The following is a 17,716-nucleotide window of genomic DNA, read 5'->3' on the forward strand; positions in this document are numbered from 1 at the left end:
TGTGGCTTCGCATTGTCCTGCTGAAATAAGCAGGAACGTTCCTGAAAAAGACATCGCTTGGATGGCAGCATATGTTGCTCCAAAACCTGTATGTACATTTCAGCATTAATGTGCCTTCACAGATGTGCAAGTTACCCATGCCATGGGCACTAACACACCCGCATACCATCACAGATGCTGGCTTTTGAACTTTGCGCTGATAACAATCCGGGCGGTCCTTTTCCTCGATGACCCCGAAGGGCACGACGTCCATGATTTCCAAAAACAATTTGAAATGTGGACTCGTCAGACCACAGCACTCTTTTCCACTTTGCGTCAGTCCATCTCAGATGAGCTTAGGCCCAGAGAAGCCAGCAGCATTTCTGGGTGTTGTTGATATATGGCTTTCGCTTTGCATGGTAGAGTTTTAACTTGCACTTGTAGATGTAGCGACGAACTGTGTTAACTAGCAATGGTTTCCTGAAGTATTCCTGAGCCCATGTGGTAATATCCTTTACAGAATGATGTCGGTTTTTAATGCAGTGCCGCCTGAGGGATCGAAGGTCACGGGCATCCAGTGTTGGTATTCGGCCTTGCCGCTTACGTGCAGAGATTTCTCCAGATTCTCTGAATCCTTTGATGATGATATGGAGAGTAGATGATGAAATCTCTAGATCCCTTGCAAATGTACCTTGAGAAACGTTATTCTTAAAATGCTGGACTATTTGCCCACGCAGTTGTTCACAAAGTGGTGAACCTCGCCCAATCCTTGCTTGTGAACGACTGAGCCTTTTGGGGATGCTCCTTTTATACCCAATCATGACAAACACCTGTTTCCAATTAACCTGTTCAACTGTGGAATGTTCAAAACAGGTGTTTTTTGAACATTGCTCAACTTTCCCAGTCTTTTGCTGCCCCTGTCCCAGCTTTTTTGGAACGTGTGGCAGGCATCAAATTCAAAATAAGTGAAGATTTGCAATAAAGTTTATCAATTTGAACATTAGATATCTTGTCTTTGTAGTGTATTCAATTGAATATAGGTTGAAAAGGATTTGCAAATCATTGTATTCTGTTTTTATTTACGTTTTACACAACGTTCCAACTTCATTGGAATTAGGATTGTAGCTCCTTACCGGAATGTGTGAACGTATGCATCTTAAAAGCTTGCATTCTTAGATAGTTATGAGGTCTTTTTCAAAAGTAGCTGGATAGACTCTGACCTTCAGTATATTTAGAATAACTTCTGTGTCTGTGCCTTCAGGAAAATAGGGCATTTCTGCTCCACTGTATATTGGCCATTATGTTAATGTAGTTTCAGGCCTTCAAGTATAAAAGAGTATTTAGTTATTGTCTTTTTAAATGTCACAGGGCAAGCCAGATTAAAAAGCTTACTTGCATGCTGGACGCTCAAAAATTAACAATACTTGAGAGCCACCTAACAGGACAAGTCCAGTTTTTCTTGTCCACTGGGTTATCTGATTTCACCTTATGCCTCATTTAATCTAGGGAGCACACACCTTCACTGAAAGATCTGAAGGAAAACCGTCATCTAAAGAGGACAGAAGAGCAATTTTGATTATGTGGGGCTGGTTGAATAACTCCCAAGAACTCATAAAAGAAGGGATTACCAGGTTCAGATAAGGAAATAGTTTGGGCTAAGGGTTAGCAAAATGATAAGGAAGTGTCTACTTTTTAGGACCTGCTTCTTCCTCACATTTTATATCATACAAACTCGGCTTCCATTTGGCTTTAAGGTAAGAAACAATAGCTAACCACCCATCCATCAATTCATTCTGAAATCAATCCATTTTAGGCTTAAGTTGATGAGGAGGAAATGATATATTGACAACTTGTTTACCTTTACCTTACACATTTATTTCTTTTTTTCTCATCAGCAGCTCTGGTCGTACATTAAGCTTTGATCTTGACTCAACCGATGCTGCTAGTACATCTGGTTCAGCCACAACTAGCGTCTCCTACGACGAATCACGGTAAGTGAATGTAAATGTGCAAAGAATATACAGAGGTCCGCTGTGCTGCTTGAGAAATATTTTTCCATGGGGCAACTTTAAGTTTAGGCTTACCAAGCTTAAAAAGATTCAAGTGCTGGGAAGCTGGTTTCCAGCTTGTTATGTATGCCAGGCTTGATCAGAGACTTTTGAGCTTGATCTATTAAAAGAAACGCCAATAAGACCAAACAAGTATTATTTTTCATCATAACCCCTATGAACGCTAAAACACTTCCGATAACATTCACAAAGCTTTTCTATACCACACAAATAAAACATTTTGTCTTGATTGTTTGACCGTTTCCTGTAACTGCATAGACCACTTTATCATTGGCACAGTATGTCCCACAGAGATAGCTGTTCAGGTTGGTTAAAGGGGAATGTCACATGGGGGCCAGCTCTAAGGTGGTAAGGCATCTCTGGAATGTACAGTTTTGCACAGTAAGCCTTTGCAACCTCTCCAGTATAAGTGGGGACAATATCATGAAACAGAAGAAGGAGCTTTGACAGATTTCCTAGTCATTTTTTCTTTGATGATTGTGGCAGTCACAGGCGTCAAAGTAAGTTGGTGTACAGTGATCCCTCGCTATATCGTGCTTCGACTTTCGTGGCTTCACTCCATCGCGGATTTTAAATGTAAGCCTATCTAAATATACAGTGGGATGCAAAAGTTTGGGCAACCTTGTTAATAGTCATTATTTTCCTATATAAATCGTTGGTTGTTACGTTAAAAAATGTCAGTTAAATATATCATATAGGAGACACACACAGTGATATTTAAGTGAAATGAAGTTTATTGGATTTACAGAAAGTGTGCAATAATTGTTCAAACAAAATCAGGCAGGTGCATAAATTTGGGCACCATTGTCATTTTATTGATTCCAAAACTTTTAGAACTAATTATTGGAACTCAAATTGGCTTGGTAAGCTCAGTGACCCCTGACCTACATACACAGGTGAATCCGAGTATTTAAGGGGGTCAATTGTAAGTTTCCCTCCTCCTTTAATTTTCTCTGAAGAGTAGCAACATGGGGGTCACAAAACAACTCTCAAATGACCTGAAGACAAAGATTGTTCACCATCATGGTTTAGGGGAAGGATACAGAAAGCTGTCCCAGAGATTTAAGCTGTCTGTTTCCACAGTTAGGAACATATTGAGGAAATGGAAGACCACAGGCTCAGTTCAAGTTAAGGCTTGAAGTGGCAGACCAAGAAAGATTTCGGATAGACAGAAGCGGCAAATGGTGAGAACAGTCAGAGTCAACCCACAGACCAGCACCAAAGACCTACAACATCTTCTTGCAGCAGATGGAGTCACTGTGCATCGTTCAACCATTCGGCGCACTTTACACAAGGAGATGCTGTATGCGAGAGTGAGGCAGAGGAAGCCTTTTCTCCGCCCACTGCACAAACAGAGCCGCTTGAGGTCTGCTCAAGCACATTTGGACAAGCCAGCTTCATTTTGGAATAAGGTGCTGTGGACTGATGAAACTAAAATTGAGTTATTTGGGCATAACAAGGGGCGTTATGCATGGAGGAAAAAGAACACAGCATTCCAAGAAAAACACCTGCTACCTACAGTAAAATATGGTGGTGGTTCCATCATGCTGTGGGGCTGTGTGGCCAGTGCAGGGACTGGGAATCTTGTCAAAGTTGAGGAACGCATGGATTCCACTCAGTATCAGCAGATTCTGGAGACCAATGTCCAGGAATCAGTGACAAAGCTGAAGCTGCGCCGGGGCTGGATCTTTCAACAAGACAACGACCCGAAACACTGCTCAAAATCCACTAAGGCATTCATGCAGAGGAACAAGTACAACGTTCTGGAATGGCCATCTCAGTCCCCAGACCTGAATAGAATTGAAAATCTGTGGTGTGAGTTAAAGAGAGCTGTCCATGCTAGGAAGCCATCAAACCTGAATGAACTAGAGATGTTTTGTAAAGAGGAATGGTCCAAAATACCTTCAACCACAATCCAGACTCTCATTGGAACCTACAGGAAGCGTTTAGAGGCTGTAATTTCTGCAAAAGGCGGATCTACTAAATATTGATTTCATTTCTTTTTGTGGTGCCCAAATTTATGCACCTGCCTGATTTTGTTTGAACAATTATTGCACACTTTCTGTAAATCTAATAAACTTCATTTCACTTCTCAAATATCACTGCTTCAAAGCTCTAACAGCCCGTATTGATTTTTTGATTGTTTGCTTTTCTCTGTCTCCCTCACTCTCTCTGACATTCTCTGCTCCTGACGGAGGGGGTGTGAGCAGAGGGGCTGTTTGCATAGAGGCTGTTTGCTTGGAAGATACGGACGCCCTCTAAAAAATGGTGAAAGACACATTGATCCCTTCATTGCGGCCGCTTTGTCGCGGTGCTTCCCATACTTAAAAGCCCAACAGCCCTATTGATTTTTGATTGTTTACTTTTCTCTCTCTCTCTGACATTCTCTGCTCCTGACGCGCACTCCTTTGAAGAGGAAGATATGTTTGTATTCCTTTAATTGCGAGAAAGGACTGTCATCTCTGTCTTGTCATGGAGCACAGTTTGAACCTTTGATTAAGGGGTGTTATTTCATGTCTAGAGGGCTCTAATAATGTTAAAAAACGTATTTAGAAGGTCGTGAACAGGTTTTTTATGCTCTAACTGCGAAAATATTAGATTTATAAATAAAGAATCCTACTTCGTGGAAATTCATTTATCTGTCTGGAGCGGATTAACCGAGATAAACAAGGGTTTACTGTATAACTGTGCGGAGAATATTTATAAACAGTGTGGGAGAGTTTCTAAGGGCTTAAAATTTATAAAAATAACCGTACAAACATATGGTTTCTACTTCGCAGATATTCACCTATCGTGGGGGGTTCTGGAACACAACCCCGCGATCGAGGAGGGATTACTGTAATATTGACCAATTATGTGTGGTGTTTTGAGGCATGAATTCAATATGATCTACACCCTCAACATCACATAAAATTGTGTGTCTGATTTATGAATTTCTACAATGTTGGCGAATCCCCGTGTTTAAAATTTTTTGATTGTTGTTTGCACTCTGGGTCATAGTAATGAAATGTTCATTATGTTTCTCTCTGTTCATTAGCTTGAGATTCTCTTTTGCAACATTTAAGGCATGGTGCTTCATTTCAGGAGTCAATATTCTGCTCCCCAGTGTTCACAGGCTTATGGTAAATGGCCTGTATTTGATATAGCGCCTAACTAGAGTTCAAGAACCCCCCTAGGCGCTTTACAACACAACAGTCATTCACCCATTCACACACACATTCATACGCTGGTGATGATAAGCTACTATGTAGCCACAGCTGCCCTGGGGCACACTGACAGAAGTGAGGCTGCCGAACACTGGCGCCACCAATCCTTCCGACCACCACCAGCAGGCAAGGTAGGTTAAGTGTCTTGCCCAAGGACACAACAGCTGCATTCTCATGCCAGGAGCCAGGATCAAACCTGCGACTCTCCGATTGCTGGACCACCCGCTCTACCGACTGAGCTACTGCTGCCCTATGTTTAGTTGTTCATGAAGAATGGACTCCTCTGACCCATGAGTAATCCCTGAAATCTCTGCTATTAAAGGGCATCCTTACTCTTCAGTTCGCCATTACACATTGTTTCATAATAGAAACTTTTTTTTTTTTTTTTTCGATATTGAAGGATGGCCAAACCTTGGGTCCTGTTTGAGAGATGTTCTGAGAATGTGTTGACTATGGCATTTTAAGAGAACTGGCCCTGGTACAAGTTAACTGGAAGGAATGTCTGAAGGCGTATTGTTCTCTAGCATTATAAATTCAATGATAGCACAACACTTGATTTTTCACTTTCTGGCAACTATGTTGACTTGGTTCTGAAACAAGAAACACACTATAAACCACATGTGCTAAAAATGTGTATTTCACATACTTAAGGATGCAAGGATCCAATCTTTGACTGTGTAGAAAATCAACACCGTACTCTGCTTTCTTTCAGGCTTGGGTTCAAAGTATTTTGATAATCCTTGGTAGATGAAGCCTGCCCGTTCAGTCTCTTAATACCACTTGATCACTTTTTTTAAAATATAAGCTTCTTAAAATGTTTTTTGTTTTAAAAACGCACTGTATTAAATAGTTTGAAGCAATGAAACACAATTCCCTCCTTTGCAGTAGCAGTGATGTGATTCCTCATGGGGCTTAACATCAAACCACCAAATGAGAATTTGGGAATATGTCTTCTCAGGAGAGCTAGCCTGATCACTTAACAAGTTAGTGTACAATTACAAAGGATGGAAATCTTATGTGGTGATGGAATATACCAAACTACATTTCTACATTAACTCTTTCAGGGCGGATGTCGACTTTTGTCAACCGCAGGGGTTGAGAGTGGTAATCATCTTGTAAACGATGACAAAACATGCCTCTTACATTTTGTTCAACTCACTTTGCTAGAATGAAAGTTAGTTTTGTTGGTTTGATCTGAGATTCCCTGCGCTCAAGTGAGTAGTGAAGAGCAAACAACGTCAAAAATGGCATCGACATCTGGTGAGAGATTGAAGCAAATGCACAAAGCAAAATACTCCATTGACGACGTTTTGCTTTGTTTTTGGACTCTGATTTGTCGAAGTCCGATTTTGATGCATGTGATCTGGAGATTGAACTCAAAAATGAAAGTGAGGTACTGGCATCAGCTGATCGGGGTGCAGAACACATTTGTGTCAGTGACGCGCCTATGACAATGTTCGCCTGGGAGGACCACCACTTACAATGACAAGAGATACAAACCCAATTGCGTTGCGCCTGGAAGTCAGTGTGGCGCACATTCCTGCCAGCTGTCGTGCTACCCATGAGTGGCTTAAGCCACAAGAGATGGCAAATTGGCGGCCATAGCACCCTATAACAGATGTTTAATGTTGATCTTTTTGTGAAACCATCACTTTGTGTGCTTTTCAGAAAACTGCGTTTTTTGGAAAAAATACTCAACCCTCAGAGTTAAGGAAACTAGGTAACATATGAGATGGGTATGAGTAATTGTATATCAGCATATAATATAATAATATAGCATCATTGACTGGTCCCAAAATGGCCCAGGGCATAACTTTAAATAGCCAAAATGATAACTTGGCAAATTAGTTCTCTAAGAAAGGCTGATTAGATCATTTGGTACATGTGGAGAAGTCAGGATGGAAATTGCAAAGGATTAAAGTCATATGTGGTGATGAAGTGGCTGATGAATATGCCAAGCTAGATATCTAACTGTGCACATCAATATGCACTTTAAGGAAAAGAGGTAAAATATGAGATGGGCATGAATAATTACAAGATAAATGTCCTGCCCAGCCCAGTTGGTCCACAGCAGGGCGGTAAAAGTATTAACTGCCATTCTTGAGGTGGTTGCCCACCATTAGCACCAAGTTCTATTCCTTGAGCCACAGCCCTACTTTGCACCATCCTTCTCTATCCCTCAGCCCCACCAGCTCTGCTTCTTTATATGCTATTCAGTTTCACCTAGCAGCTACACCAGTTATTCTTAACAGTATAGCTCTTTATGATGACCCCTGTACTGATGTTTGTTGGGTTACAACAGCACCTGCTGTTCATCACAATATAACCCACTCATTGTAATTGGATACACTCACCCCGCAGTGATTCGTAATATTATTGTGCCTGCTACTGTTTGCCAATGTTTTAAAAAAAACACTAGCTTAATTAATTTATTAGGCTGCATCTCTCCAAGGCAGGCCAGGCTGTTATTCATAAGATTATAGCACCACCAAGTGCCTTCAGATTCTGTTCATAATGTTATAGTTCCTGTATTGACATTCATTGGGCAGCAATGTCATTTTCTGTTCATGAGGTTATAATTCCTGGAATCACACCAAACTATTATTCATGATATCAAAGTCCAGCTACTGTTACTTATTGGGCTAAAATCTCTGCAAGAACAATAGGTGTTTTTCCACCACAGGAAGTTTGTTTTCAGGAACCAATGAGTTCCTGTATGACGCAGGCCCTGGCCATTTTCATGTGCTGTGTTCCCACCGCACAACAGAAACTGTAACCTTTATGCAAAATATGTGATGTGCAAAGAAGAGTGATGTGGTGTGAAGTGAGGCATATTCAGGAGTTCATTGGGATCCCCCCACCCCACCGCCACTTACTCCTACAATGCAGTGTATGACGTGTCACACCAGGAAGGTGGTTGTAAAGAGTGATGTAGTGGGATTGGGAGTTCACTGAGTAACCCAGCAACTTATTCCTTCAAGGAAATCACATCTTCATGGGAGAGATTATTGATTTGATGCAATGTCTGGTGTCGTGCACTAGGGAGGCTGCTATGAAAAGATGTGGAGTGTGCCGCTCCATATTCACTGATAATTCTCCAAAGATTAAACATCTGACAGATGTGTAAGATGGTGACAGTGCTTGTGGTCAACCAATCAACACAGTTCATCACCCAAGCCCCACCCACAATAGTTCCTGATTGAACGAAAAGCAATATAACCTGGAGCGAAATATACCAGAAAGTACAAATGGCCTGCATTCCTGTGGTGGGAATACCACAAGCGTTCTTGAGTTTCTAAAATGTTCCTGTGGTGGGAAACCACCTATTGTGTCTTCTAGCTTTAAGGATATAGTGTACTATTGATAATTACTTGATTATGGCCTCACCTACCTTTTTTCATGAGAATGCAGCATCACATTCAGGGCCACAAATCTTACCGTTTTATTCTTTTACTGATCTGATTCCTTCATAGCCCCGGGTGCTTTTCATAAGATTATATTTCCTGCAGTGACACCCTGCTGCTGTTGATGATGAATAGCATTGTGAAGTGTAGCAACTGCTACTTAACGGGATAAAGCGTAGTTAACAGTCCCAACAGTTACTTTTATGATTATTGTGCCCATTGTGACCCTCCGCTTCTAGTCTTATGGTTATAGTATACTTTTCCTATTTTACTGGGTTACTGTCCCATCTAACAGACCAACTTATTATTCACAAAATCATAGTATCAACCATGGGTTCATGTTATGGTTCTGTCTACTGATATCATTGGGCTACAGCTGGAAATGCATTTCATGAGATGACAGCTCCTACAGTGACCTACAACCGCATTCATGAATCAGAGTCCAACTCTGTTACGTGTTGGGCCACTGATACACATAAGAGTACTACTAGTAGCCACCAACTGCTGGCCTTATAGTAATGGCCATCACCTGCTAACCTTATAGATATAATCTACCATTATTACTTGCTGGGCTGCGGCCCCACCCTGACCCCACAGACATAGCTGTTGTTCATGATATTATAGTTTCACCCACAGGCCCCACATGCTGTTCTTAATGTTCTTCTACTCATATTCATTGGGCTATGACCCAAACCTCTATTCACAAAGGTATACTTTAGATACATAGATACTTTATTAATCCCAAGGGGAAATTCACATAATCCAAAGGCAGCATACTGATACCAAAAAAAAATATTAAATTAAAGAGTAATAAGAATGCAGGAAAAACAGACAATAACTTTGAATAATGTTAACGTTTACCCCCCTCGGGTGGAACTGAAGAGTTGCATAGTGTGGGGGAGGAATGGTCTCCTCAGTCTGTCAGTGGAGCAGGACGGTGATAGCAGTCTGTCGCTGAAGCTGCTCCTCTGCCACGACATGACACTATTCAGTGGATGCAGTGGATTCTCCATGATTGACAGGAGCCTGCTCAGCGCCCGTCACTCTGCCACAGATGTCAAACTGTCCAGCTTTATACCTACAATAGAGCCTGCCTTCCTCTCAAATTTGTCCAGGTGTGAGGCATCCTTCTTTATGCTGCCTCCCCAGCACACCACCGTGTAGAAGAGGACGCTCGCCACAACCGTCTGATAGAACATCTGCAGCATCTTATTGCAGATGTTCAAGGATGCAAGCCTTCTAAGGAAGTATAGTCAGATCTGTGCTTTCTTATCACAGAGCATCAGTATTGGCAGCACCTGCAGCAACACTCAACTGCTGTTCAACTGAGGTGGGCCAATGTTATGGCCTACTATTGTTAATTATTGGACTATAGTTTTACCTAGCAGACCAAGCTGCTATTCAGGACATTATGTGTACCTTCCTGCCCTCAAATGATCTTCATTATGTTATAGACTCTTTACTGACATTCATTAGGATTCAACCCCAGGTGGTATCCATGCCATTATAACCCTCTTAATGATACCCAATTGCCTCTGTTACTTAGAGTATCGGGTCTATATTATTGATAAGACTATTGTGCCCCATCCCAAGGTTACAGCCTACAATTGTTTTTTAATGGACCACAGCATCACCTGGCAGACCTAGGTGTTAGGCATGATATTATTTTAGCACCTACTTGCCCCCAAATAATTTTCATAATGTTATAGCCTCCCTACTGATAATCATTGTGATACAATCCTTGTTGTTTCATGCCATCACAACACTTTAATTGACACTCAAGTGCTATTCATGATATCATATAATGTTTCTTTTTGGGTTACAGCTCAGCTAGCAGGCCCAACTGTTATTCATAAGAATACTGTATACACTAACTCCTACGCTTTCAATTATATTCTTTTATTGGTACGTTTTTGTACCTATGAATTTAGTCCCACAACATCAGTCACAAAATGGCCATTGCATGCCTGGTTACACTGTAGTTAAGATTAGGGTTTTGTGAGGGTTATCTGATGCAGAGGGCGTGTTTCGTGACTGAAGTTATGGGCAGGCTGGTGCAGTGGTTAAGTCTTTGGACTTCAAACCCTGAGGTTGTGGGTTCGAATCCTGCCACTAACACTGTGTGAGCAAGTCCCTTCATCTGTCTGTGCTCCAATTGGAAAAAGAATGGAAATGCAACTAATTGTATCTCAAATGTTGTAATTTGACTTGGATAAATTACCTGACCTATGTCATAGATATTTCAGGACTCATTTCACCTTTAAGGTTACAGTCCCACCTAGAAGGCATAGCTGCTGATATTGAGTTATTTTTCCCTACAAGGGTTTTTTTTTTTTTGTCTTGTCGTCTTAGGGAGTCACAGTTTTTCTGTCAAAAACCAGGGCCTATTAAGGCCTTTTGATGCAATCCTTGTGTGATTGTTAGGCTATACAACAAATAAATTGTTGTTGTTGTTATTGCACCACATTCTGGCCCCCAAATGATTATCATAATTTTACATTCCCACTAATGATAGTCATGTGCTGTTCATAAGATGCTAACTCCTGCAGTGACACCCTGATGATATTTATGATATTGTATTAAATATATTGTTACTTACTGTATTACTGATACTTGTATAAATACTGTGCCTCCTAGTGGTCTCACTTTCTAGTGTTAAGATTATAGTCTTACATTTGATACTTCCTAGATTATAGTCCTCCCTAGGTAGTCAGGCAGACTTTGTTATTATTTATTATATTTATACAGAAAGAAATTTGTTTGCAGCAGGAAAAAACAAAACATAAGGCATTGTTATACAGATACAAGAGCATAAGACAAGATATAAAAACTGACAACTAGTGCTTTCGTAAATGCACGCCCTCTCAAGATTCTATAAAGGGCAATTATCTTTAACAGCACACAATTGTAATAATTACCTTCAAGTAACAGCATTGGAAATGCTTATGACCCCAGGAATAAACATTTTTAAATCTGTTGCAGTTTACCCCTGGGAATCTAAATCTGGTGCCTGATGGCAACAACTGAAATTTAAGAAAAAGAAGATTGTGATTGTCTGACAAAATCAAGTCAGGTTTCTTTCTAACCTGTTTGTAGTACAGCTCAGTGATAGAGATGTGCTGCCAACCATTCATCGTATCAGCAATCTTTATAGTGTTGTTAAGATGGTTTGCATTCTTAATGGTGAGGCTGCCAAACCAACATATAACAGCAAATGTAACAACAGATTCAATAAAAGAAAATAGTGTCATTATGGGAAAAAAAAGGACTCGCCAGGTGTGCTTCTTCTTATGAATTTGCTCTGTGTTAAGATCAAATGTTAGAAAATGATCAATGACTGCCCCTAGATATTTGTAGTGCTTCACCATGTCCACAGTCTCCCCTTTAATTATTGTTGAGAGAGTGGTAGGAGAGGAACATTTAAAATATATAACAGCCTTGATGTGATCCATTGGATGTGTTGAGAATATTAGCAAAACAGCTAGTAACTCTCACTCATGGCATTCTGTTAGCAGGCCTAGGTATCCTTCATGACATTATAACATCATCTGCTGGCCCCCAAACTGAGAACCTGGGAATTAGTCCTCTACAAAGAACTGATCAGATCATATGGCATGTGTGGAGTACTCAGGGCAGAACTGGCAAGGATAGAGATCATATGTGGTGATGGAGCATCTGATGGATATGCCAAGCTAGATTTCTAACTGTGCACATCAATATCCATTTTAAGGAAATTAGGTAAAATGAGATGGGCATGAGTAATTACATGAAAGTTTTCCTCTTGAAACTAGTTGGTTCACCACTAGAAGCTAAAACTCTTAACTGCCATTCTTGAGGTTGTTGCCCTTCATTAGAGCCAACTGCCCTTCCTGGCTATCCAGCTATTGTCATTGAGATTAAATGCCCTCAACCCCACCAGCACTGACCAGTTGCTTTTCACATTATTGCTTCTTTATGTGCTATTCTTTAAGTGGCTCACTGAATCAAAAGGCTAATTAAACGGGCAAACTCAGTTATAGGACACACTCTGGACCCCCTGCAGATCGTATCAAAGGAGAGAATTAAAGCAAAACTGAGTGCCATTAGGAACGATGCTGCATATCCTCTCTGACACACAAACACCGAAGACTTTCAGCCAACAAACCATTCAGCAGAAGTGTATCAAGAAAAACGTTAAAGAGTCTCCGTCCGTCCGTCCGTCTATCTATCAATCTATCTATCATATAGTGCCTTTCATATCCTATCTATCTATCATATAGTGCCTTTCATATCTATCTATCTATCTATCTATCTATCATATAGTGCCTTTCATATCTATCTATCTATCTATCTATCATATAGTGCCTTTCATATCTATCTATCTATCTATCTATCTATCTATCTATCCAGTGGACTACAATTTCACTTTGGTTACAACCACTCCTGCTGCTCATCAGAATATAACTGACATCTAAACGATATTCATAATGTTATAGACCTACCTGTTTTATGTAAATAAATAAACCTACATAGAAGTCCCAACTGTTATTCATTATATTTCTGTACCTCCAAGCTGGTTGCGAAAATTTGAAATAACGAGTCTAATTTATTAGTCTACATCTCTCTAGCGCAGGCCTGACTGTTATTCATTAGATTATACAGTAGCACCACCAAGTGGCTTCAGATGCTTTTCATAATGTTTTAGTTCCTGTATTGGTATTTATTTGCTGATGTTATTGCCCCTCTGCTAATAATTATTGAGCTGCATCCTCAGATACCACATAACTCACACAGTGATACCCAGCTATTAGAAATGATATGTATCATAGTCCTGCTTATGTTAGTTACTCAGCCACTGTTACTGACAGCAATATTATGCCCCTAATGGCTACCATGTGCTTATCTGAATGTTGCAGCCTGCTGCTGTTTATTTGATGACAACCCCTCCCAGCAGCCCTAGCTGTTATTCATTGTTATTCATGAGATTATAGCACCCCTTCAGATGATAATTTTATAGTTCTTCACTCATGTTCACCTGATATTTGTTAGGTTACACCTATATGCTGTTCATAATTGTTATAGCTCTTCAGCTACCATTCATAGGCGATAGTCCTACCTAACAACAAAACACATCAATTTTTCTGTATAGCACTCTTCACTGAGTCAGTTAAAATACAAGTATAGATAATACCAATTAATAAATACATCACCGGTAAACTTATAAGTACAGATTTGTTAAAACACATAAAAAATAAGTTTCACGGAAAAACTGATTAAACATAAATCGAAACCAACACTATCTGTCCATCAATCAACTGATGAACCTTGGCCAGTTGACAACAGTGGAGATTAAAATTATAAAAGAAAAAATCAAAAAATATAGTCACAATCCTGAAGACCTCGGTCAACTAGCCGCCTACCTGCTCCTGGGTTTTCTTTACTGGAGTCTGTGCTGGCCTTCCAATCTGAAGACTGAATCTTTCCATCTTGTAAATTCAGGGCTCCTACCACAGTAGAGCGGTTGGAATCAAGATAAGGAGAAGAGGAATAGAAGAGAGGAGAGTTAGTAACAATTTAAAAATATTGTGAATGTTGTATTTATGTACAAATGACAAAGAAACAGGAATGCAATAAGCACAGATAATCGGCAGCTCTAGTCAGGGTATGCAGGACTAATGTTGTGACTCTTCAGCCTGGATTTAAAAGCTGAGATTGAAGGGACACCTCTTGTATTAGCAGGCAGATCATTCCACAGCTTTGGGACTCTGTAACTGAAAGCTCGACCTCCCACTATTGCTTAATTGAACTTTGCAATCTTCATCTGTTTTTCACGAGATTTTAGCACCCTCCATCCCAGTCGTCTGTAGCTACTGTGCATAATTTGTTGCCTTCCTATATTGCATTCATTTAAATATATCCTAATCTAGCATCCTTGATCTGTTATTCACAAGGCTGCCCCCTCCAGTGATTTTTGAATTCTGTTGTTAAATGCAGCTTCTTCCAACTGAGACTTTTAGCTAAGGTAAATACTTTTCTTTCTTTTAGTGATCTTGAAAAGGCCATCCATGTTTTTTATTACATCTCGTTTGGACTATTGCAATTCCTTGTATGTAGGTGTTGATTAGTCCTTGTTACGATGCCGACAACTTGTTCAGGATGCTGCTGCTGCTTGCTTGTTGACTGGCTCTCGTAAGCGTGACCATATTTCACCAATACTCAGCTCACTCCAATGGCTTCAGGACCACTTCAGAATTGATTTTAAAATTCTATTACTTATTTTTAAATGTTTGAATGGAGGTGCCCCATCTTACCTCTCAGAAATTCTTCACTTGTATGCGCCAACAAGAGCACTGCAGCCTACTAGCCAGATGCTCTTAGTTGTTGAGGCTGAAGTAAAAGGGGGATCAGGCTTTTGCAGTGGCTGCTCCCTTTCTTTGGAATGGCTTGCCTTATTATATTAGGTCTGCCCCAACAACTGGCCATTTTTAAATTATTGTTAAAGTTTTATCTCTTCTCGTTGGCATTTGACCCTGCAAGAGGTTGACATTATATTTGTATGTGTTGCATGTACACTCATAATAATAGATATGTATGCATGGGTGTGTGCATTTTGAGCTTATCTTATATGTAATAGTTGGTTATTCTTGCAATTCAGTGATATATATATATATATATATATATATATATATATATATATATATATATATATATATATATATATATAATATTGTGATAAGAATGGACTCCAGACATTGTAAAGGTTTGGGGCAGCCACCCGTATAATATGCCCTGGCTGCAAAAGGTTGAGATTTAGAACAGAGTTTTTCACAAGACTGAGTCCAAAACAGAACTGATTAACTGGAAGCAAGGTGGCAGCTTTAAAGGCCTTTACAGGAAGTGATGTCATCAAGTGGGCTGGAACCGGAAGTGATGTCATTGGGACCGGAAGAGGTGTCTTCCAAGGCACCAACACCAGAAAGTGATGTCATCAAGGGCGCCGGAACCTGGCATTATTTCCCGGGAATGGTCTGCAAGGAACTGGGAAAGACAGTCAGCACACCTAGCCACCCCCGGTCTGTTGTGGTATTACCATTACTCAGGCCCTTTAGCTGCCTCCTACTCGCACGTGTGTGACAATATAAAAATATATATATAGTCAAAAGAAGAGACAAGTGAGCCACAAAAAGAGTTGGGGCAGCCACCTGTATATTGTTTCATTGTTTCCAGGCTGCAAAAGAGTTTATAAGTGTTGTGTACATTTGAGTCCAGAACAGAACTGTCTTGATGAGGCAAAGATAGCGTTTTTTTAAGGAGAGGACAGGAAGTGACATTATCATGGCTGGAAATGGAAGTGTTGTCTTCAGAACCAGGCGGAAGTCTGCAGTGGAAAGAGAAAAAGGGTCATTACACTCTGCCACCCACTGGTCTGGCATGGAATTACCCTCATTCATTAACCCTTTAACTGCCTCCCACGTGCACATGTGTGACAATATATATATTGAAATTTGAAGCTCGAATCATTTCAAATTGGTTTCTTGAACATGACAATGAGTTCACTTTACTAAAATGGCCCCCACACTCACCAGATCTCAACCCAATAGAGCATCTTTGGGATTTGGTGGAACGGAAGCTTCGTGCCCTGGATGTGCATCCCACAAATCTCCATCAACTGCAAGATGCTATCCTATCAATATGGGCCAACATTTCTAAAGAATGCTTTCAGCACCTTGTTGAATCAATGCCACGTAGAATTAAGGCAGTTCTGAAGGCGAAAGGGGGTCACACACCGTATTAGTATGGTGTTCCTAATAATCCTTTAGGTGAGTGTATATATATATATATATATATATATATATATATATATATATATATATATATATATATATATTTTAACTAGTTCTTTTACTTTTTATTGTACAGCACTTTGATTCAGTTTCAGCTGTTGTAAATGTGCTTTATAAATAAAGCTTGACTTGAATTCACTTTACTTGATGAATGCACTTGTACAGCTAATGCATTCCTGGTCCCAAGTCCTGCCGACTATACTTTGGTCAGCATGTAACCCTTGTGTTGCCCATCATGTGACAGTACTCTTGTCTGGCTTTCTTTTTAAGGCTTGCCAGAGTCCATCCAGTGATTGATTCAGCATAGTATACGCTTAACTGCTCCAGGACTGCCAGCAGCCTAGTAGTGCATTTGAGCAGTGGCTAATCACCACGTACAATTGCCTGTTGGCTCAAGTTGGTTGCAATTATAGACAGCATACACGAGAAGAGCAGTAATTTAAAGGTTATGTAGCAGAAAAGAGAGAGTGCATTGACAGGCTTTAATATAGCTAAGCGCTCCTGAATTCAGAACAATTCCTCAGAGCCTTAATACTGATTAAGAGAGAATTTCCCCAGGGGAAGCAGGCTTTAGAGGTAAGAAAGTAGGAGACGTGAGCACTATTCTTTATCAGACTTGTCTTATTTATTACACTGAGCAACAACACCAGGGCAATCAATGAAGCAGCCGTGCGAGAACGTGGCAGAGATAGCTGTCAGGACCCAGTCGTATCAGGGGTGACTTTAAAATAAATTGATTGGAAAAAGGTTGTAGGGAGGTGTCTATCTAACATGCCCTGTAACTGGACAGTCGTAAGCATGTCCAGGTCAGCCACCACTGGCTTGTTTACCCATTTCTGTGACTCCATGTGAGTAAAACTGAAATGTTCATCATTAGTCATTTATTGTTGTAAATAGACTAGATGGCAGTTTTTCATTCATTTTTTTCTTCCATTTCTGATTGAGGATTTCCTACTCCATTCCATTCGTAGAAGTGTAGTGATATGGAGAATTTCTGAAAGCTAACATGTAGTCTTTAAGTAAAGTGGCCTGGAAAAGTGTTCAACGTGAAAGTATGTAACAGCAGACACCATCATTACGTGTACTCTATATTTTTTGGGATACCAGGGCTGAGTCTGGTGAGAGATCTTCTGTATGGAGACTGCATATTCAAATTAAGTTAGTGAGATTAAGTGCATTAACTGCTTTACCACATGCATCATAAAAGCCTGGCAAAAATATGTACATTGAGATGG

General features: G+C 40.3%; 1 protein-coding gene across 2 annotated transcripts in view; it reads left to right on the plus strand.

The window, feature by feature from the left end:
- The window catches only part of phf19 (PHD finger protein 19), a 158,763-nt gene that overhangs the window by 120,670 nt on the left and 20,377 nt on the right, over nucleotides 1–17,716 (plus strand). Inside the window, exon 14 of one of the 2 annotated variants that reach the window (XM_039764401.1) lies at nucleotides 1,875–1,970. In XM_039764401.1, coding sequence (XP_039620335.1) covers nucleotides 1,875–1,970 — 96 coding nt within the window. The remainder of the gene's footprint in view (nucleotides 1–1,874; nucleotides 1,971–17,716) is intronic. The other variant, XM_039764402.1, reaches the window with a different exon arrangement.

This window comes from Polypterus senegalus, chromosome 9 (genome assembly GCF_016835505.1).
Source record: "Polypterus senegalus isolate Bchr_013 chromosome 9, ASM1683550v1, whole genome shotgun sequence".
In the NCBI taxonomy this organism is placed as follows: domain Eukaryota; kingdom Metazoa; phylum Chordata; class Cladistia; order Polypteriformes; family Polypteridae; genus Polypterus; species Polypterus senegalus.